We start from the raw sequence: 21,958 nt of genomic DNA, 5'->3' as shown, positions 1-21,958 counted from the left end.
TTTCAGACGCAGGATTTAGGTTTGGTTGGTCGCAATACCTGTATTACGGTTACAGGCACTGTCCAGCTGAACACCCTTTCAACGAAAGGAGGAAGACTTCTGCGTAGGATCTTCCTGGAGGATCTTCAACTTGTGCTACAAGACACCTGCTCCTGCATTTTTAGCCTTCTAGTACCAAAGAAAGCCATGTAGGACCCTCCCCTTATTTGACCATTCAAGATCGGCTGTCGCTGCCTGACCGTGGTGACTCCTGTTGCAACCAATCTTCTTTGCTCCCCGTAGGTGCCCTGAGGTCACCTGCTTTGCAGAAGTCTTCTTTATTTCTTTTCAAGGGTGTTCAGATGGACAGTGTCTGGAACCGAGATTCATGCACCAACACGAAAAACCAAATCCAGCATCCAAAAGCGACCCTTGCACACCAACCCTTGGGCCTCCTCAGCCAGACAAGTACAGAAGACTGTATCCCCAATGTAATCCATAACCTCAGCAGTGGTCTCTGGAGAAATCTGAATAAGGGTGTCTACGTTAGCACACCTGTTCCTCGCCTCACCCCCTATTCTCCATAGGGTTACACAGGCGTAAGGTCCTGTCCCTAGCTCTCTCTTTCCTGACAGACTCAGACCCTCCAGCTTATAGCGATCCCGCAAAATGCCGCAAAAACAGCGTTTTGTGCAAAATGCCGCAAAAACAGCGTTTTGTGCAAAAACAGCATCTTTAAAAAAAAAAAAATATTTTACTTTTTTTTTTAAAGTAATCTGCAAAAATTTCTGTTTTCAAAAAAATAATACTCAGGGTGCCAGGTTCTCAACTTTTTTTTTTTTTTACACAAGAAATGAAATCACTTACACCCCAAAAAAGTGCAGCCCAATCCACAAGGGCACATGAATGGGCACATTTGATATGTGCGCCCATTCAGATGGCCTTTTTCACCTCCTTCATCAAATAAAGTGGTGTTTCTGTCAATTTAAAAGCACATTCCTCATTACCAAGCAAGATGCACTTTTAAATGTGCAGAAATTGTAGGCAACCCTACGCGCACGGGATGTGGGGCTGCCACTACATGACAGGGTCTTTCCTGACCCTGTCATGCATTTCTTTTAAGGTATGTACCGCTGCTGAGTCGCTTGCATTTCTGTTCCTCAAACAGGATAAAAATGCATTTTTTGGGTCGCATTTTACAGCGGCAGGCACCTGGAGTGCCTGTCCCTGTGAAAGGCGCTGGGAGCTTGCAGAACACTGTCGGGAGAGCGATTCTATTCAAAGTACTGCCTATTTTGATTACAAAAATCTATCGAATGTTACAATTTGACCAATTTCATCCAGTACTATTCGATCGATTTTTATAAATACTGAACATGTGTTGCGGGGGTGTCACCCGCTCCCCATGTTCAGTATTTTTGGTCTACGGTGGTTGCAGAAGTGTTTTCCCCTTTTTCCTCAAAATTGGAGGCGGGGCAGAAAAAAAAGAAAATAACGAAAAAGGGACCCTGCGGAGTCGGATCCGACCCGCGTTAGAGGGACGGATCAGGCACCGCAGGGTTGCAGGGGAAGCGGCAGCGACCAAGCAGTTAAGTAAGGGAGAGGGTGGGGTGGTGGTGAAAGGTACATTTTGGGTTGTTTGGCTGAAGTGCAAATCAATTCGCAGCAAAATGGACTACGGTCAATTCCGCCGCAAATAATTACACTTCGGTCAAACAACCCAGAACACCATTCAAGGCAGCTGGCCAGCACACAATTTGCGCTACAGCTCAAGCCTGTGGAAATGCGCCGGTCACCTTTGAGAATAAGGTGACCTGCTAATTTCCAAAAATGGGTTGTCTAAAAATAGCATATCCTCCGTTCTTTTTTTAAATGCCCCATTATTTGAGGAACTGGGTCAAAATCTACATTAAAAAAAATAAAAAAAATGGTTACACTATGAGAGAGGGGGAGAGTGATGGGTGAGATGTGAAGTGATAGGCAAGAAAGCAGAGGGAGAGCAGTGGGTCAAAGGAGGAAGCGCTGCACAAGAGAGCAGAGGAAGCAGTGATGCAGTGGGCCAGAAATCTGAGAGCGAGCAGAGGTACAGAAAGTAGAGGGAGCGTGTGGTCAGTGAGCCAGAAAGCAGAGAGGAAGCGGTTGGCCAGAAAGAGGACTGGAATGAGTGTGTTGCTATGTGTGGACTCAATGTATCCCTAGACCACTCACACCCTCAGCTAAGTCTAAGCCTTAACGCTCTGCTACCTAGCTTGATTGGGTTTGACTAGACGTCAGTGCCTTTCCTGTTCACCATAATAGGTTGCACTCCCAAAATCCATCGTAACTCACAACAACAGGACACCATCATCTGCACTGCAAGCTTTCGTAACAAACTTTAATTTACCGGCAGCAGAAGTGCAAGCTTACCTCACAGAGAAGAGGTATAGCACAACTAGGGATCCTGCAGGATTTTCTTATACTTGAGGAACTGGCAGCAGAGCATGCTTCTCTAGCATATAGAACAATCACACTACAGGTAGTAGAAGCACAAACCTCTCATGATATATGTCATTTATAACACACCTGTAAACAAGCGTTTCTAGGCAGGACAAGACAAGGAAGGGAAGACAGGGGGAGGACAAGACATACGATCTTACTAGGCCTTGTGACATACAGATCGTGCAAGTGCAAGAACGAGAAGAGCAAGGAAAGAGGAAGGGGGCAGAAGTGTCTGGGCGAGAGAAGAGGAAACAGGGCTGCAATGCTCTGAGTAAGTGCAGCACATGGCAGTGCGGATCTGGATAAGTACAAGGAGGCACAGGACTGTAGAGGTTACAGTTACAGCCCCTAAGGAGTGGAAGGCCCAGAGGCAGTACTGGGGCGACTGATCAAGAGAGAGCCTGGAACCCAGTGAGACTCTACACCCAGTTGGTGCAGCAGACAGGTAGGTCAGCAGGGGAGGGAGTGAGAGAAAGCAGAGAAGAGACACGTTTTGAGCTGCTTCCGGAACTTCAAGTGGACCGGCTCAAGTTTGAGAGGGGCAGGGAGGCCATTCCAGAGGGAGGCAACTGCGGAAGGGAGAGATCTACCCGCCCCACTCGCTGCCTGGAGAAGCGTCTGACCCTTAGGGAGTTTGAGGTAGCTGAGCGAATAGCTCAAGAAGAAAGGTATTTAGGAAAAGAGTGTTGGATGAAGTGTGGGCTCACCTCTGTATTTACAGATTAGAAACCGCCAAAGCAGGGTGGATCTATGCAACAAAGTGTCAGGTCAGAGAGCAAACCCAGGAGAACCAGCACAGCCTGCCCTGGATGTTGTGCGCTGGTATTAGTACCCTGAGAATGTAGACTGCCAGGTGCCATCTCCATTCTTCAAAGACCCTCAAATCAAAGGGAAGCAGATTCTGCTTGTATGCAGTCAGATTCCTTTCGGCTGAGGATGAGAATCTAGCAAGCTTTTAAAACTTTAAAACCACAGAAAGCGTTTTAGCATACATTGCACAGTGTTACAATGTGAGGAAAAAGTGACAAACGTGTACACTGGACTGGTATACCCTGAGGTATTCCATTGCACAACGATTCTGAGTTTTTCATGTTTTAAATAGCCCTGTTACATTGTCTTTTTAGAGGTGGTGTGACATATACACAATCCCACAATATCCTATCACTGCACTTTCATACTCTGAGTTGGAGTGAAAAAAGCATGTTAAACCCTTGCTTGTCCATTCAGGTTTCTGTTGAGACTACCTACCAAGGAGCTACGTTGCTGCTGATCAGCACAACAGTCTCAGCAAACAATGTAAACACCAAACCACATGGCTAATGATTGTGGCCTAACGCCTTTAGTATGCAGGTATTTTAAGCATCACCATAGGCAATGGGTAAAGGCACCTACTATTCTTAGGTTAAAATTAATGCTGGGGGTCAACTTGTTTCTAAGCATTCCCCACTTTGGCAGATAAGACATACAACATGAAAGAGATTAGCTAAAAAACTCTCAACTGGGTCACGTTAGAGCCCCCAAGCGCAACTACAACGCATCCTTGAGTCTTACGGAATTAGATGCTTACAAACTCAACCAAGGGAAAAAGCATGGTTAAATGTTTGGGTTCATTCGCACACTAACTACAATCAGTTAAATGTCAAAATGAATTGTACTCAAGATATTTTAGGTCCCAAGAAATGCCTCACCTCTCTCCTTAAATGACAGGCACCTACCTCAAAAACGCAGTCCCACCAAAATGGAATTCATCTTACTAGGATATCCATCTATAAAGGAGGTCAGCCAAGGGTTGTTAAAGGACATGGACCTTGATGCATTCCCACCTCATTTGGCCGCATGTGCCAAAACACTATTATTAACAGGAATCTCTCCTTCAGAAAACAGGAGTGCTCCAATGCTTTTGCAGTTCAGAAAAGAACTCAAAACCTTTCTCTTCTGGGAATAACTAGCTAGGGGGTCACTTACCACCTGCTTCTCGTGGGTGTATAGCACCACTATAATTGGGCTATACAAGCTACAATAACATGTAACTTCCAATTCAATTGGCTTCTTTGACCCCAAGTTACATGTACAGCGCTCTGCCGCTTCCCATCTAGATTTGCACTATAGAACACTAAATACAAATCATGTTTGGTATTGGCCTCTCTTGTTTCCAGACAGTGATTCACGGAGTGGAAGTGGTAGCAGTGATGATGGTGGGGTTTTGGGGGACTTGTAATGGTGAGGGCGGACTGGCGACAGTGGCTGTGGTAGGCACAAAAGGACAATGAAAGTGATGGCACTTGCGACGGTGATAGCAGATTGGTGAAAAGTGGGTGGGGGAGATGGAATTTGGTGCCTATGATGGTGGATTTAGGCACAAACATACTCTGGGTATATGGGGATGGTACAAGTGGGTGAGGGTAATTGTTTAAGAGGAATACAATTGTGATGGTCAGAGGGCATCAAGGACTGGGGGACAGACAACTTCCTGGAAACAGGACTATGGTGAGGTGGACTGTTGACAGTGGAAGTGATAGAAGAAGATACTAACTGTAAGGTGATGGTGGGCATCAGCAGTGAATGCACGGTTAGGAAAGGTGTTTTTTGCTGCTTTCCACCCATGGACTTCTATGAAACACCCTTTCTTTTTGCTTTGTTTTGACTTCTGACCTGACATTTTGGAGATAAGTAAAGCCTTCTGCTTTACTTCATTTGCTTTGTGTTAATTTATTATGGGGAGACTGATCAGTCCATACGACTACTACTGCTGGGAGACGACGACTCTCTTTATGGATTTCTTGTATTTTTTTACAACTTCACACTGGTTAGGATACTGTGTTTTAAACTTTTTACTCGTGCACATTTGCAATTACTACAAAGGGCTGCTAAGCGTGGCTGGCACTCGAAGTTGGTGCTGCCACAATACTTTTGCCTGTACTTTGGCAATATTGTTCTTTGGGATTCTTCCTGCGCTCTCAGGGCTGGAATTGCCATATACGCAATACCCTTGCCCAGGGTGAAAGGGCTGCTTTCATGGCAAAGAGGTGATCTATGTGTGACAGCAGGAGGGGGCTAGGACTGTCTGGGTCCCAGTCCACATACTGGTGCCTGAATGTCATTTGCTGGAAAGTTTGTGTGGCCAGTGGATATCCATAATCGGATAGCCACTGCAAGTTTAAATGGTGCAGATCCTTACAATTGGTGAACCTGGACGAGTGTCCAGTTTTAGTTTTGGATAAAAGGAGGATTCCTGTAGTCATTCCACAAATTATCATCATAGCCAAAACCCTAACGAACCTTACTGATCTAACTGGAATTATTTGAGGTGTTGTGTGTGGACTCACTGTATCCCCAGACCACTATCAGCCTCCTCCTCTTACTGCCCCGCTACCTACCTTGAGGACAACATTTGCAGCTGACCAGCATCAACTACAATGAAGTCATGGTAAGGCCCTGGTCCTCTGCATGAACTCAAGAAGACCCTCCTCAGTGCTTCGATCCCTGGAACAGTGGGAACAACTACTATCTAACCCTCCTGGAGGATCCGTGCTTTCGGAAGGGTCCCTGGACCAAGCAGTGAAGTGAATGTTCGCCGTTGCTCGCTGCATCTGTTGCTGTTCCGAGTGCATTCTTGTAACTTGGAGGATCTTCAGCTTGTACTACAAGACGTCTGCCTTCTTGCATCAAAGGACCTACTCCTTTGTTCGGCCAAAAAGATAACCTGTCACCGCCTAACTGTGGTAACTCCTGTCATAAGGTAGTTTTCGACATGTGTGGATAATTTGGGTTTCCCTTTGTATATTGTAACTCCTGTTGCAGTCCATCTTCTTTGCACCCTGGAAGTGTTCTGAGATCGCCTGCTCTGCAGAAGCCAGCTTTTCTTCGCAAGCGTACTAATTTGGAACCAAAATTCAAGCACTACGACTCACCAAAACCAAATCCCTTGTCCGAAAGTGATTTCTGCACCAGCGACCCCTGGTTCTCCCTTGACCGGACCAAGCACAGAAGAAAGTATCCCAGCGGATTCCACAACCTCAGCGTTGGTCTCTGGAGAATTCTGAGTAATGGAGTCCGGGGGGAGTTAACACATCTCTTCGCCCTTCCTCACCACTTTCTTTTATAGGGTTACATGGCCGTAAAGTCCTGTCCCTATTTTTTTTCTTTCTTGCCTTAGATCGGTGGTGATCTAGTCAAGGATCCCATTCTAGGCCTACCCTAATGTAGTGGGATTGAGAGAGTTACTTATCTGAACTTTCCTTAACTTTTTTAAAGCTCTGAGTCGCAGCCACTGCCATCACCCAATCGCATAGTAAACCTACCTGAAAAGTATAACTTTGGAACTGATGACTTTAGGGCACGGGCCATAATCCATCCGAGGGCTGTATTTACTAAGTATTAGATGCATAATGTTCAGTAGAAAGACTTTTAGAGTAACCCTAGAATGATTCCCAGAGTATTTGCCTGTGAATCAAATCCTTTTCTATCTTCTCACAAGAGTGAATGTTCATATATGTTTTATAGTAAGTGTGTGATATTTGTCTAGAGATTTAATTGCCTGGTGTATATTTTAAAGGCCTAATAAATCATTGTATGTGTTTGTACTTACCCGTCTAAATGGAATTATTGGTGGAGTTTTGTGAGGACTCATTCTATCCACTGTTAAGTCCAAGCCTTACTGCTCTGCTACCCCCCCTTGATTGGATTTGGTAAGGCTTTAATGTCTTTGCTGATCCCCATAATAGGTTGGTCTCCCATAATCCACCCCCAAGGTTGATTTTGGAAATCCATCTTAACACATGGGTCAATCACAAAATTGTTTAAAAGTTGATCGAAGATGCTCTGGCCTCTCCCAACTCCTGATACATATTTCTTACCTTAAAAACCACATAAAGTTCTTCCAGCTCGTCCATGGAGAAGCCCAAATCAGTTGCTACTGCCCGGACCTTCAAAGGAAGAGAAGTGGGTAGAAACAGAGTTGTGGGTCACAGTGCAGAACAAGCAAGCGAAATGTGTGTGTGTTAATACACACACATACACACACCTGTAATGTATGTATAGCAGATGTTGCCTACACAGTAATTGTCTTTTTGAGGCTTGTTTCTACCACATGCTTTGCATAGGCTGCCATCTAGCAGTTGGTCCAGGGCATTACAAGAGTTTTACTTCCAAAGTAAAAGGGCATCAAGCTGGGGCATTTTTGTCACACCATCTCTACGCTAAGTGTTGCAGGTACCCAAGTTACTCTTGTCAACATCCTCAGTTTGATTGTTTTTCCAATGAGACATATGTTGCCTTAGCATAAGAAGTAGTGAGGGTCTGTTCTTAAGCTCCCATATGACTAAACAAAAACACAGAAAGACTATTAACGTGGAAAGAATAGGTCTTCTGAGGCTTTGGAATCTATTAAGACTCCTATGTTTTGCATACCTGAAGAAGGTGATGGGTGAGCTGGAGGAATAGTAGGAATAGGTGATTCAGTACTGTTTGGACCACCTGTGAATCTGCACTTGCTTGTGTATCTACACAATATTGTGTGAACATTTTTACTAAACGTCAAGTGTCAGATCTGCAATTAGCATCTAAATAAATATTGGCCATGAAAGCCAAGGTTGTACTATTTCATTTTATGGAGCGAGCTCTTGGAGTGAATGGAATGGTCTTGTGGGCTAGTTTAGAGCATTCTTGACTGAAGTGTACAATCCACCGTGACAATAGATTTAGTGACCCGACACCCATCCTGACCTATTGCAAAAGACACAAAGAACTGGCTAGTTTTGTGCAGTGGTTTTGTTCGATCCATGTCGAAAATGACTGCTCTACACACTTCAAGTGTATTTAGTGCGTTTTTCCCCGAGTGAATGAAGGCTTTGAAATAAGCAGTTTGTTCAATGGATTGACTGACTTGAAACCTGGATGTATTATTTTAACTGCTTTATTTGTGTGGATTGCTATGAAAGGCAAACTACTGAAAGGGGTTGTAGTTCACAGACCTCTAATGGATGTCATGACTATTGGGAAAGTTACTTTTTATGTGATGAATTGGAGCAATTCCTTATGTAATGTTACAAGTGGCCTTGTAAAGCGCATGTCTGCCACTACCGGTGGACTTGCTGCAACTGGCTCTGTAAGAAAAAGAGTGGAGTGGGTTCATTAGTCGGGCAGTGGGAAAGGCAAATGTGAAACGTGTGGTGTTGTTGGGTGCAGATCAGAAGTGCCTGGTTCCCGAGTGCAAATCTGCTTTCTATGGGTTTGGTGGAGAAACCCATAGAAAGCAGAGTATGGGAGTATGTTATCCATAAGGAAGAGCTAAGATCTAATGGAATGCAGCACTTTAGGTCTGATGAGCCGCTGATGTGGGAGAGTGCGATAGGGATAAAGAGAAGACTTCAGTCATGGCTCGTTTAGTGCTGATGTGCTCATGGCTAGGCCCGTGGTGGCACATGCATATTTCCCTGATCAGTTAATCTGGTTACTGGGCATTTTGTGTTTCTACTTGTTGCAAATAAGTCTCTGTTTGGATGATCCAATGCTGTGACTGAGTTTGTTCAGCTCCCACTCTTGTTCTTGAACCACTGGCCTACTCAATTTGGCTAGGCAGTTGTGAAGTCACGAAAATGTTGTGCTTTGTATGTACATGTCCTTTTTATGCACCATTGCCAGGTCGCTGTGCAATTTGTCGCAACGTTGGAGAGTGTGTCCCGCCAGGTTATTTAGAATATGGCTGTAGTGTTGTTGGTGCTTATTATAACACTCTTGTTGAGATGAATTTAGAAACTGCAAAGGATTAGCTTCACCTGCAAACATTCCAGTACATTTAAGTGAAGGTTGGTTTGAGGAGGGTGCCACCTGCCTTGTACTGTCAACTGACAAAGAGGTAATCATTGAAACTTTTATGCATTTGTCATGGCCACATGCACAGGTGGATTTACAAAAAAGGTACCCTTTAACATGTCTTTGGGCATTGTCAGGATGTCGAAGAAGGAAGCTGCCAAAAAGGGGGCATGGTGGTGGTTTATAAACTTATTCGTGCATAAAATGGCCCTCACTATCCCCATCTTCTAAGAGAGGGTTTCCTAGTCTCAAAACTAGTTTTAAAGGGTCTGTCACAATGTCCGTCAAATCAACCTTCACCGTCCTGTGTCACAACCTACTTCCATCCCTCACGCTACAACTAAAGGATACTCCAACAGAAAGTTCCTTCTCTAGGAGAATGTCTCCCTCCTCCTGATGCTTGGATAATGTTTAATCGCTTGTGGGTTTCACACAGCTTGTATACAATTCCACGTCCAGGAGAATGGCTCCCTTCTCCTGGTATAGATCAATACAGTTTCCAATAAAGCCAGGGGGAATGACTACCTTCCCCTGGCGTCTCTAGCACAACTCCCAGTTCGGGACTAGGAGAAGCACTCTTCTCCTGTTATTGCTTGCCACAGTTCACAACAAGGCCAGGTGGAAAGACTCCCTTCCCCAGGCATCTTCAGAGTACGTTCAAAGAACTTTAGCCCTTTCGCCAGGAGAATGACTTGCTTCTCCTGCTGTCTAAAAAGTTCTTCAGCTTGATGTACACTTTTCCACTCTGACTTGGTGTTCGCAAAGTCCCAAATACTTCTTTGTTGATCAGTGGGTTTAGTGCTGCCAATGCAACATGGAAGTTATTGTTTGCTCAGTTCCCTTTTGTTGATTTCCCAGAGCCTTCTCTGGGGGGGAAGTCAGAGCGAGCTTATTACTGCTACTTCGACAAGCAAGTTCTCCTCGGATGCTTGGTTTCCAATGGTTGGGGCCTCCAACGCGTATTGGGTGGTCAGTGGGCTTCATTGTCACCACTGCGATGAGGAAGCTAACTTTCGATGCACAACCACTTGGGTCAGTGCTTGTGTGACTGGCACTGCGATGAGGAAGCTCTCCTCGGATGAACACCTTAAACTCAGGATAAAGTATAGACCTCCTCTGGTCTGTCCCAACCACCCTGTTGTCCCTACTGGTCTGCCCAAGCTCCCCTGTACCTCTAAGCAGCCTTGGGCACTCCAATGGTTCTTCCTGTGATGGTTATCGGCCTCTCCCAGGCTCCCTGGTATCTGGGCTTTCACCTTTGTCTCTGTGGCAGCTCCACAGCCCTCTCTTGGTGTTTGTTGAGCCAAACCGCCCACCTCCTCGAGGTCACGCCACCATGCTTCTTATATCTTCTTTGTGGACCAGTTCCTGCTGAAACCTACAAGGACTCCCACAGCTGCACAAAGGCGTCCTCGGTTTTCTGGCTTTCCCAACTTCAACAGCTTCCGCCTCCGCTGTTGCTCTGGGCCTGCACTGGCCAATTTGACTTCCTGGTGGGTGTTTCTTCGCTTTTTATATTCCTTTGTTGTGCCCACCTCCACAGAACACTGACACTCCTTCTGGTTCAGTGGTGTAATCTTCATGCCTCCTCAGGGCCTACTTGTGTCAGTACTACTATAGGTTGCAGTATTGTAATACAACATGTGGGCGTGGGAAGGAATGCCCCGTGATCGAGGTGTGGGCTGTGTGATGGGGAAAAGAATGGAATCAGGGTTGTGCAGCTTAGAATGTACCGCCTCATCCCCAAAAGGGGAGTCCTCCCCTGAAAGGTCCTCCTGCATGTTACCAGCCCTAGGGGGAGTATCAGTTAGCAGCCGCACCACCCTAGCCTTACAGGGAAGGGCTGCCCCTTGGGGAGAAGTGATGTCATTCCATGATTCGTCACAGAGACTAATAATTTAGAGTCAATACAACCTTTAGACATGCAACCACTAGCTCGTTCCACTTGCATGTATAGTTTATGACCAGTGAATGGCGAGTCATTCATGGAGATGAGGCATGTAAAGATCTTCAAGCTGAATTACGTAAATGCAGTACGCCATCATTCCTGGGAGTTTCATTACTTCTCTGAGCATGTGTGCTGCAACCATGGCTAGCACACCTTTGTGAATACATGAAGTGCTGATGCTATCCCAAAAAGAAGAAACTTGAATTGAAAAAGTATGTTGTCCACCTTGAACCTGAGGCAATGGAGATGCGGAGAACATAAAAATATGAATGTATGCATATTTCATGTCTAGCGTTGCCATGTAATCACTGTGTTTTAACAGGGACATGACTTCCTAAGTGTAATCATGTAGAGCGTTTGAGGTTTGGCCTTAGGTCAAACAATGGTCTCATGGTTAAGTCTTTTTTTGGAACTAGAAAATATACTAAGTAAATAAATACCTGTGTGTTTCTCATGAGATGGCACCTCTGCGATGGCATCCTTTTGCAGGCGGCTGGTGATTTTTTTGCAAAGAGCTGAACATGTTCTGTAGATAACTAACAGTGTCTAATGGTCTGATATTCGGATTTGACAGCCGCTTGATGCAGTACCCACTTGTTGGCTATGATCCCTCTGCCATGAGTGGATGTATGATATTATCCTTCCTCCCACAGTGATCAACACAGAAGGCGACCTGAACTGGAGATACACTGTTTATAGGTACCACATTTGGAGGGTTTCACTCTTGCATGACTTTTGTCACAATGCTGTAACGCTTACCTGGTATCCACGGGGACGTCACTCAGCCTGTTCTGACCTCTTACGACCTCAAACCCTTCCCTGGAGGCTATTCGACTGGAGACTGGGCCTTGTTTTCTTGAATAGTGTGCTCTCCGTCCTGCTTTCAGCGCAGGGGCGCGCTGATTGATGCGGGCTCGTTGCTGCCTAGTTACTTCACTGGCAAGAGTCCGACAGTTAAGTATAGTGAGTCTTATGAACAGTTCTCTAACTTCGTTCCTTTCATTCCTTAGATGATGGCCGGCATCCGGGGATGGCGGCGTGCTGCTAAAATGAGTAGCGCTGAAGGTGAGTGAGAGCGCGATGCACCCCTTTCGTATTTGTATTGAACGGAGTTCTTTTTCTGTGTCTTTTAGGTGTCGCAACGTTTTCAGCATGGATGCCGGTTATGAAGAACAAATGCGGTGGGTAAGCGCGGTATGCGGCGCCTCTAGATGTTTCCACGCTAACCTGGAGTGTCTTTTCCCTCTTGCAGATGAATGAGAAGTTCCGGAGACCGAGTTCCCCAGAGTGGCTGGGATTCAGGTAAGCGTTTGAGGCTACAGTATTTAAAAAATAAGCAAAGATTTGCAGAATGCTTACTAATGCCTTTTTTCTGTTCTTTTCCCTTTTCCTTAGGAAGCGGCGTGCCGGGATGGGAATGACACCGCCGAAGATGCCTGCAGAACAGAAGGAGTGATGAATGATGGGCAGAAGCGCTCCAAGGTAAGGCTGTTCCTAATGGTGTTCTTGTTCTTGCAGGAGCTGATCGCAGAAGAAAGATGCAGGCCTACTGGAGACCGATCCGAACACGGCGAGTGTCAAGCTGCAGGTGCAGAAAACTCAAAGCGTGTTTCTCAGCCTGGGTGTGGCCAAAATAGTCTCTGGGTATCCCAGGTGTCTCTGGGGTGAACCACACCCAAAAGACTAGACCGCCATGCAGTTCTGGGAACCGAAATATGTGGGGGCATCCATCTTGTCCCCATCAATGCACTACAAGTCCAATCCCCAATGTTATCCTATGGGAGTGAGTGAGTCTGGTGCCACAAGCGCCAAGTCTGACTACAAGTGGGTCTTTGGAAGGATGGAGAGGCCCTTGAGGGCCATGTAGGTGATCGTGGCCTGGCTCCAGCTTGACATCTTGGAGGGCTGGGGACACGAGGGGCAGGAATCATGACAATGCTGAGGTTTAAACTGGGTTGACGGGAAAATATGTAAACCTTATCCCCCAACTTCCTTGGGTGGTTTGGGAGAACTGCTGGGCTGTTGCATAAACCTGTGGTTGTTGGCTCTGAAAAAGCCTTTGAGCAGATGAAGCCCCATAGCATTGATGTAGACGACATGCAAAGCCACCTTGAGTCTTCGAAGTCTCAAACTCCTTCTTGGCTATCTTCAGGGCATCATCCACCAATTGGACAAAAAGAGATTCTTCCAGTGGTTTATCAATTGGGTGCCCTGGGTCTTCGGGCAGAACCCTGTACAACATAGCCAGGAATGTCTCTATGACTGTTGCCCCTGTGCCATCAAGGGCATTTTAATGACTGTGTTCGCAGATAGCTGTTCTTCGTGGATGATTTTCTGTAATCTGCCTTTTAAGGTGGATGTCGATTCTTGAACAAGTCTCATCTCGCTGTGCACAATCGTATCATTGCATAGGAGCTGTTGGATTCAGCACCCTCATACTAAACACTGAGAAAGTAGCCTTCTTTAAAAGAGCTGTGTAGTTAATACTAATCTACCCTGTGGGATTTGGTAGCTCAATATTGTCTGGCAGGGGGTCCATGAGATAGCCCCTTAGATGCTCTGGATCCTTCACTTGTTGGGTATTTCACTTTCAGTGTCCACCTCATCGTAGAGGTCATCTGGGAAAATGTAGCCCATGAACGGTGCTTTCAGTGTTTCCAAATGGATCTCTACTGGAAGCTGTTGCTTCATTTGCATCATGCCTTTTCTTTCCAGCAGGAAAGTATACATTTTGTGCACAGTGTCCATAAGGCAGTCGGCAGCCACAGAGAGTTTGGCATGAAAATAGGGGCCCCAATGTCCTCCTCCTGCACATCATCTATAAAGTCTTCCTTATCTTGATCCTTTGCGGAGGAGTACATTTCTTCTAACCACTTAGCCAGTAAGGCCAACGACTAGGATTGAGGTGCTTGGTGTGTATTGTCATGGTTGGGCACTGAGTTTTAGCATGTAGGATATCAAGGGCAAAACATCTCTTCTCCGAGACACAAAGTGAGAGGATATAAGCCTGGTGGGAGTATTGCCCTTGTGGTTTTGAGTGCCTAGGGAAAAAGAGCACTTCTACCACAAATGCTTAGTGGGTGAATCTTTATTTGTAGTGTTCCAATTTGTAATGTTCACTTTGTGTGAAGCTACTTGTATCAAGTGCTTAACAGCTTTTTTCAAAATCTGCAAAGCGGTTCAGAACCATGTATAGATGCCATCTTTAACCAGTCACCATCATGTTTAGGCATCGAACCAGAGTCTTCAGTGCCATGTTTGCAGCTGATGGGGCTTGTATGGGCCTGAACTTGGCAGGGTTTCTTGTGTGAGGACACAATGCAGCCTCACAGTTGCCAGATGTGGTCACCATAGGCCATCTTCTAGTGGGCCCACTGGTGCTGGGTGGGGGTGAAGGGGACTTTGAAGATAGCCCACTGCATCTCTCCTGTGAAGGCTCTGCGGGGTAGGAAGTGTTCTCTTCCCCAGGCTGTTTGACCCCAACCACTTCATCAGTGTTCAAGGACGGTCTGAGCCATCTGCCTTCTTAGCGTATGCTACCCAGCACTTGGCCCTCTGGTCCTTGAACATTTTTGGTTTGCACGCCAGGCAAGTTTGTTCTGCTCAGTCCCTTGGAAAACCGTAGTTGCACACCATATGGATATCCTTTCAAAGGAAGTTTGAAAGGACTTAAAGAAAATTTAAAGGGCATTTCCACCATTTGGGGAGCAAGCTGGGGTAGCCAAGAAATGTTAATGAATAGGGAAACATAGGCATGTTCTACGCCACAAGAAACACAAGATCCATACTGCTGCTACTGTATACCAGTCAGCAGATTATGACCGTCTGAGTCGTATCTTGATGTGCGAATGCAACCCTGGTTCGAGTCACAGTGGTAGCCAACAGGGCAGTGTTCTCTGCCTGTACTCATCCATGTGGAGAACTGTGTGTACTTGCACACGCATGGTAGGGCTAGTGTGACGGGAACATCCCTGTCCTTTCACTTTGAAAGCTTACAAGTTGTAATACTCCAGACCAACCACTTGATGGTGGCCGACACAAAGCATGGGAGTCTAAACACATTGACAAGCTTCGGAAGTATATATATGATGTTGATTGACCAGTTGACCACCAACAGAATAAGTGCACAGCCTAATCACCTTTATACCAATTCTTTCCCATAAGCACTGATAGTATGGGGCTATGCACAGCTGTGAGCAGCCAGTCACACTGACTGTAAAGTGCTTTATCCCAGGAGTCCTCGATCACTTGCATGATCTAGAGCCACATGATCCAAGGGTATCCTTATCTGAAGGAAGCAATAGTGCCACAACCAAATCACATTCTCCTCTTCGAAGCCAAGGGCCCCCTCATATTTTCAAAGAGAGAATGTTCAGCACCACTTAAAGGTTCCAACCTATTCTCACCCCAGAGAGAACTAACTTATGGTCCCAAAGAGAAACCACCCCCTGCTCCAATCTCTCAATCACAAGCACCAGAACCATCCCCTGTTCCAGAAAACCACCACCGTCCCCTTAGTCCCAGAGAGAAACAACCTTACCCTTTGTTGAAGGGAGAACCAACCCTCTCCTCTAGTACCAGAGAACCAAATCTCCCCTCTAGTTCCAGAGGGAATCAAACTTCCCTCTTGACCCAGAGAGAACCAAATTTCCTCTACCAAACATATTTTAGCCCCAGAGAGAACTATCCTCTCCCCGGCCCAAAGAGAAATAACCCCTCCCCGTCTCCCCGAGACCCACACCCTCCCATCTGCAAGAGAACCAGCCTCTCCCAGAGAACCAACCTCTTCCCAGTCAACCACAAAACCAACATCTTCCCGTCACCCAGAGAACCAACCTCTCCCCGTCGCCCAGAGAACCAACCTCTCCCCGTCGCCCAGAGAACCAACCTCTCCCCGTCGCCCAGAGAACCAACCTCTCCCCGTCGCCCAGAGAACCAACCTCGCCCCATCACCCAGAGAACCAACCTCTCCCCATCACCCAGAGAACCAACCTCTCCCCATCACCCAGAGAACCAACCTCTCCCCGTCTCCCAGCGAACCCCGTCTTCCAGCGAACCAACCTCTCCCCGTCTCCCAGCGAACCCCCCTCTCTCCGTCTCCCAGCGAACCGACCTCTCCCCAGAGAGAAACAACCTTCCCCTTTGTCGAAGGGAGAACCAAACCTCTCCTCTAGTACCAGAGAACCAAATCTCCCCTCTAGTTCCAGAGGGAATCAAATTACCTCTTGACCCAGAGGGAACCGAATTTCCTCTACCAAATGTATTCTAGCCCCAGAGAGAACTATCCTCTCCCTGCCCCAAAGAGAAATAACCCCTGCTGTCTCCCCGAGACCCACACCCTGCCATCTTCCAGAAAACCAACCTCTCCCCGTCACCCAGAGAACCAACCTCTCCCCGTCACCCAGAGAACCAACCTCTCCCCATCACCCAGAGAACCAACCTCTCCCCGTCACCCAGAGAACCAACCCATCCCAGTCACCCAGAGAACCAACCTCTCCCAGGCACCCAGAGAACCAACCTCTCCCCGTCACCCAGAGAACCAACCCATCCCAGTCACCCAGAGAACCAACCTCTCCCAGGCACCCAGAGAACCAACCTCTCCCCGTCACCCAGAGAACCAACCTCTCCCCGTCACCCAGAGAACCAACCTCTCCCCGTCACCCAGAGAACCAACCTCTCCCCGTCACCCAGAGAACCAACCTCTCCCCGTCACCCAGAGAACCATCCTCTCCCCATCTCCCGGCAAATCAACCTCTCCCAGCGAACCCTCTCCCTGTCTCCCAGCGAACTATCTCTCCCAGCAAACCAACCTCTGCCCGTTTCCCAGAAAACCAACCTCTCCCAGTGAACCCTCTACCCATCTCCCAGCAAACTATCTCTCCCAGCAAACCAACCTCTACACGTTTCCCAGAAAACCAACCTCTCCCAGCGAACCCTCTACCCATCTCCCAGCGAACTATCTCTCCCAGCAAACCAACCTCTGCCCGTTTCCCAGAAAACCAACCTCTCCCAGTCTCCCGGCTAACCAACCTCTCCCCGTCTCCCGGCTAACCAACCTCTCCCCGTCTCCCGGCTAACCAACCTCTCCCCATCTCCCGGCTAACCAACCTCTCGCAGCAAACCAACCTCTCCCCGTCACCCAGCAAACCAACCTCTCCCCGTCACCCAGCGAACCAACCTCTCCCCGTCACCCAGAGAACCAACCTTTCCCCGTCACCCAGAGAACCAACCTCTCCCAGTCACCCAGAGAACCAACCTCTCCCAGGCACCCAGAGAACCAACCTCTCCCAGGCACCCAGAGAACCAACCTCTCCCCGTCACCCAGAGAACCAACCTCTCCCCGTCACCCAGAGAACCAACCTCTCCCCGTCACCCAGAGAACCAACCTCTCCCCGTCACCCAGAGAACCAACCTCTCCCCGTCACCCAGAGAACCAACCTCTCCCCCTCACCCAGAGAACCATCCTCTCCCCGTCACCCACAGAACCATCCTCTCCCCGTCTCCCGGCAAATCAACCTCTCCCAGCGAACCCTCTCCCTGTCTCCCAGCAAACTATTTCTCCCAGCAAACCAACCTCTGCCCGTTTCCCAGAAAACCAACCTCTCCCAGTGAACCCTCTACCCATCTCCCAGCAAACTCTCTCTCCCAGCAAACCAACCTCTGCACGTTTCCCAGAAAACCAACCTCTCCCAGCGAACCCTCTACCCATCTCCCAGCGAACCATCTCTCCCAGCAAACCAACCTCTGCCCGTTTCCCAGAAAACCAACCTCTCCCCGTCTCCCGGCTAACCAACCTCTCCCCGTCTCCCGGCTAACCAACCTCTCCCCGTCTCCCGGCTAACCAACCTCTCCCCGTCTCCCGGCTAACCAACCTCTCGCAGCAAAACAACCTCTCCCCGTCACCCAGCAAACCAACCTCTCCCCGTCTCCCAGCGAACCAACCGCTGCCCGTCTCCCAGCGAACCAACCGCTGCCCGTCTCCCAGCGAACCAACCGCTGCCCGTCTCCCAGCGAACCAACCGCTGCCCGTCTCCCAGCGAACCAACCGCTGCCCGTCTCCCAGCGAACCAACCGCTGCCCGTCTCCCAGCGAACCAACCGCTGCCCGTCTCCCAGCGAACCAACCGCTGCCCGTCTCCCAGCGAACCAACCGCTGCCCGTCTCCCAGCGAACCAACCGCTGCCCGTCTCCCAGCGAACCAACCGCTGCCCGTCTCCCAGCGAACCAACCGCTGCCCGTCTCCCAGCGAACCAACCGCTGCCCGTCTCCCAGCGAACCAACCGCTGCCCGTCTCCCAGCGAACCAACCGCTGCCCGTCACCCAGAGAACCAACCGCTGCCCGTCACCCAGAGAACCAACCTCTCCCCGTCACCCAGAGAACCAAACTCTCCCCGTCACCCAGAGAACCAAACTCTCCCCGTCACCCAGAGAACCAAACTCTCCCCGTCACCCAGAGAACCACACTCTCCCCGTCACCCAGAGAACCAAACTCTCCCCGTCAGCCAGAGAACCAAACTCTCCCCGTCACCCAGAGAACCAAACTCTCCCCGTCACCCAGAGAACCAAACTCTCCCCGTCACCCAGAGAACCAAACTCCTCGTCACCCAGAGAACCAAACTCTCCCCGTCACCCAGAGAACCAACCTCTCCCTGTCTCTCAGAGAAACTTCCCCCAGAGAACCAACCTCTACCCGTCCCCCAGAGAACCAACCTCTCCCAGTCACCCAGAGAAAGAACAATCTTTTTACACCCAAGAGAGGAATATTTCATGACCTTTCTCAACAACCCAACAGAAGACCTAGCACCACTCTCCAAGCGTTCTCCCATGTCAATCCAGTTCTATGTCTCCTTGAACACATAATTTGGAAATAAGCATTCTCATACCACGCTCCTCTTAGCAGTGTCTTCCAGGGACTGGATGACCTTCAGCCTCTGCTTGAAACGCATCTGCTCCATGTCGTCAGCACGCAAACTGCTGAATTTCTAAAGCCAGACAGAATAGGCAACATCATAAAACAATTCTTTTTAGAACAGTTGGCATCTTCTACAAAGCTAAAGTCAATGTGTAATCTCACTGTAAACTCCTAAAGTGCATCATCTCATATTACTGCTGGCAAACACACATTCTGTAAAACATGAGTAATCCTTCTGTGTGCTGGCTCACTGTACCTAAGAAAGAATTCCAAACAGTAACCCAGTCAGAGGGAATTAAAGACCAGAAAAGTGACCATAAGCCTTTTATAATAGAAAAAGGTTCAATTTCGAAGCAATCTTAACTTCTGGCCTCCCTTTACGTTTTACAAACCATGAGATTTAAGCTCAGATCATTGTAATTGTCAGGTGCTCCATTACATATCCTCAAAAGTATTTGCATATGATTGTGGGCTTAGAGTATAAGGACATGCCAAATAGACCACTGTTCGGTGTAGCATTTAAAAGACCACAACAGGAAAAACTGGTGGTTGACTAATACTCCCCAGCAATAATGCCCAAGGTCTACAGAATAGCCTCAGAAATTCCCATTCAAATTCTCAGTTTATTCGAGTAAAATCTATAAACCAATACAAAGCATACCAATATATACATTCCAGTGTGGTAAGACACAGTATACAAAAACACAATAAATCAGTAATCATCAGTAATATAATAACTTTCAGTATAAAACATTTTGTGTTAAAGCATCCACAATACGTTTTGTTCTATTCCACGCCTTCCTCGAGTATTCTAAGGCACACTAAGCAACAACCATAGGTTCAGCTCATAGCAAAAATATAAGTACCGGACGGCACGGATTATAATGACCTTCTCTCAAGAGTGGAATGATAGTTTGTTTTCTAATGTCATTATAACACAGGCAAAACAAAGTGTAGGAGATGTTCTTCCGCAGCAGTGCAGCCTGTGCAAATATAAAGTCTGCTCAAAACCCTGCCATTTGCTCGTAAAGTCTCTCAATAACAATAAGTTAAAGCACGCCCTTGTCAGTGCCCAGCGATCAACAGGTTTGTTGCTATATGTCAAATAGGGCTGTATTGCTTCCAATTTTATAAGAGGCAGGTAATTCCTATCAGACTAAAGGGAAAGCCCAATTGATTCTCGTTTTATTGAGATTAAGGAGTGTAAAGCCGTTTTATACAGTCTACTCCCGGCAGCAGTTGACAGTTGAGCAGGACAATGCAGATTAGGGTCCGATAAAGAGTCTGAAATACATTTCAACCAAGGTATTTTGTGCCAAAAAGAACTCAACAGGGTTCTAATAATTTAATGAGTCAAAAGGGCACTTGAGTTTGACCAGATGCCAAGCCAGTGCATAAATGGCACTTCATACCAATCATCCCCAGTCTGGGTTATGCCCAATTCTACATGTACCGTGTTGTTAAGGGTCAGCAAGAACTAATTTAGAACACACTTAACAGCATTTAAAAGTCATAAAAAGTACATGGAAAAAAAGAAACTACACTATGAAAAGATAACTGGAGAAATTGACATCATACGCTAGAGTAGGCCACAGAGGTCTATCACTGTGCCCTTGTAAGTGGTACAGGGAGGATAAGAACTAAGAACATACATAAAATCCCACCACACTCTCTTGCTAGTGCAAGATCCCCCTTTTATTCAACCATACCTCATAAGATGCTTTGATGAGCTCGAAAATGTCAATTTCTGGCGGCGGTTCGTCCCCGCTGGTAAGCAAAGCATGCAAGTGCGGGATTGGTGGGGAGACACTTTGCCGGTTGACAACATTATCGAGATATCTATTGGAAAGAAAAAGTTTAGAAGTGAAACCAGCTCCCTCTATACACAATGGCAGACGTCCACTGAATTTTCTCACCAGTAATACAGCCATAGAGAGCACTATGCTGTTTTTGGGTTTGGGCCATATTTCTGTCTGTAAAGACTTATCGACATGCTTCTAAGGGAAATCTGCCTTTATGCTTATTTGATCACAAGACATACGGATTCAGTGACTAGGGCTTGCATACGTCACAGCAGTGACTTCACGGAAGGTTGGGGTGGAATCAGTGACTCTGCATTAGGTGACAGATGAAGAGGCAACTACTCATATATTTAGGAAAGTCCTGCGTATGACCACATCATGTACACTCCATGATTACAACATAATAAGTTTCACAAAAAGGTCTGGGAACGAACACAGCCAAATAACCTGTTGTATTAGAAGGTACTGTGATAAACCTAGGGGTATTCTCCCATGTAGACCCCGAGAATCCTCTATTCAGGTGGAATGGGGATGGCCATCACTTTTGGATCCCAACCCTGGGGGTGGACGAGCGAGGGAGGAACCCCTGGGTAGGGGAGTTTGGGGTTGTGATCATGGGAATGCCCCAGGCGAGAGACAGTATTCTAAAAGGACAGTGGTTTTGGAGGAAGTCCCAAATGCCTTCATGGGGTATCTGGATTCCCATAACCCAAATCCAGGTAGCAGAATCCCTAGATATCATTCCATCAGTCATAACCCTAGAGCCAGAAAGGAAAGCGTTGATTACCCAAGAGGGAGGAAGGCACAAGTAACATAAGGCCAGGGCACTGATGACAATATCTATTCATCCTCATTCATCCTCTCCAAATCATAGGGAATACCACCCAGAATCCTATACACAAGCCATCAGCAGACATAAAGAAGGGGACAACTTTCTTCTTAGGGGAACAACGAACTAGGATATTCTCATACTCCCTGTCAATACCCTGATCAGATGATCGGAACTCAATATAAATCACAGTATTGT

At 47.2% G+C, this 21,958-nt stretch overlaps 1 protein-coding gene across 3 annotated transcripts in view; it reads right to left on the bottom strand.

Annotated features, from left to right (window-relative positions):
- The window catches only part of LOC138582632 (TBC1 domain family member 9B-like), a 1,499,720-nt gene that overhangs the window by 514,533 nt on the left and 963,229 nt on the right, over positions 1–21,958 (bottom strand). For all 3 annotated transcript variants that reach the window (XM_069654093.1, XM_069654091.1, XM_069654092.1), the window contains exons 13-15: positions 20,839–20,968; positions 19,101–19,199; positions 7,314–7,382 (exon numbers count right to left, since the gene is read on the bottom strand). In XM_069654093.1, coding sequence (XP_069510194.1) covers positions 7,314–7,382; positions 19,101–19,199; positions 20,839–20,968 — 298 coding nt within the window. The remainder of the gene's footprint in view (positions 1–7,313; positions 7,383–19,100; positions 19,200–20,838; positions 20,969–21,958) is intronic.

This window comes from Ambystoma mexicanum, chromosome 3q (assembly GCF_040938575.1).
Source record: "Ambystoma mexicanum isolate Mex_15411 chromosome 3q, UKY_AmexF1_1, whole genome shotgun sequence".
Lineage (NCBI taxonomy): Eukaryota > Metazoa > Chordata > Amphibia > Caudata > Ambystomatidae > Ambystoma > Ambystoma mexicanum.
The sequence above is the reverse complement of the archived record's forward strand: the minus strand, read 5'-3'. Positions and strand labels throughout refer to the sequence as shown.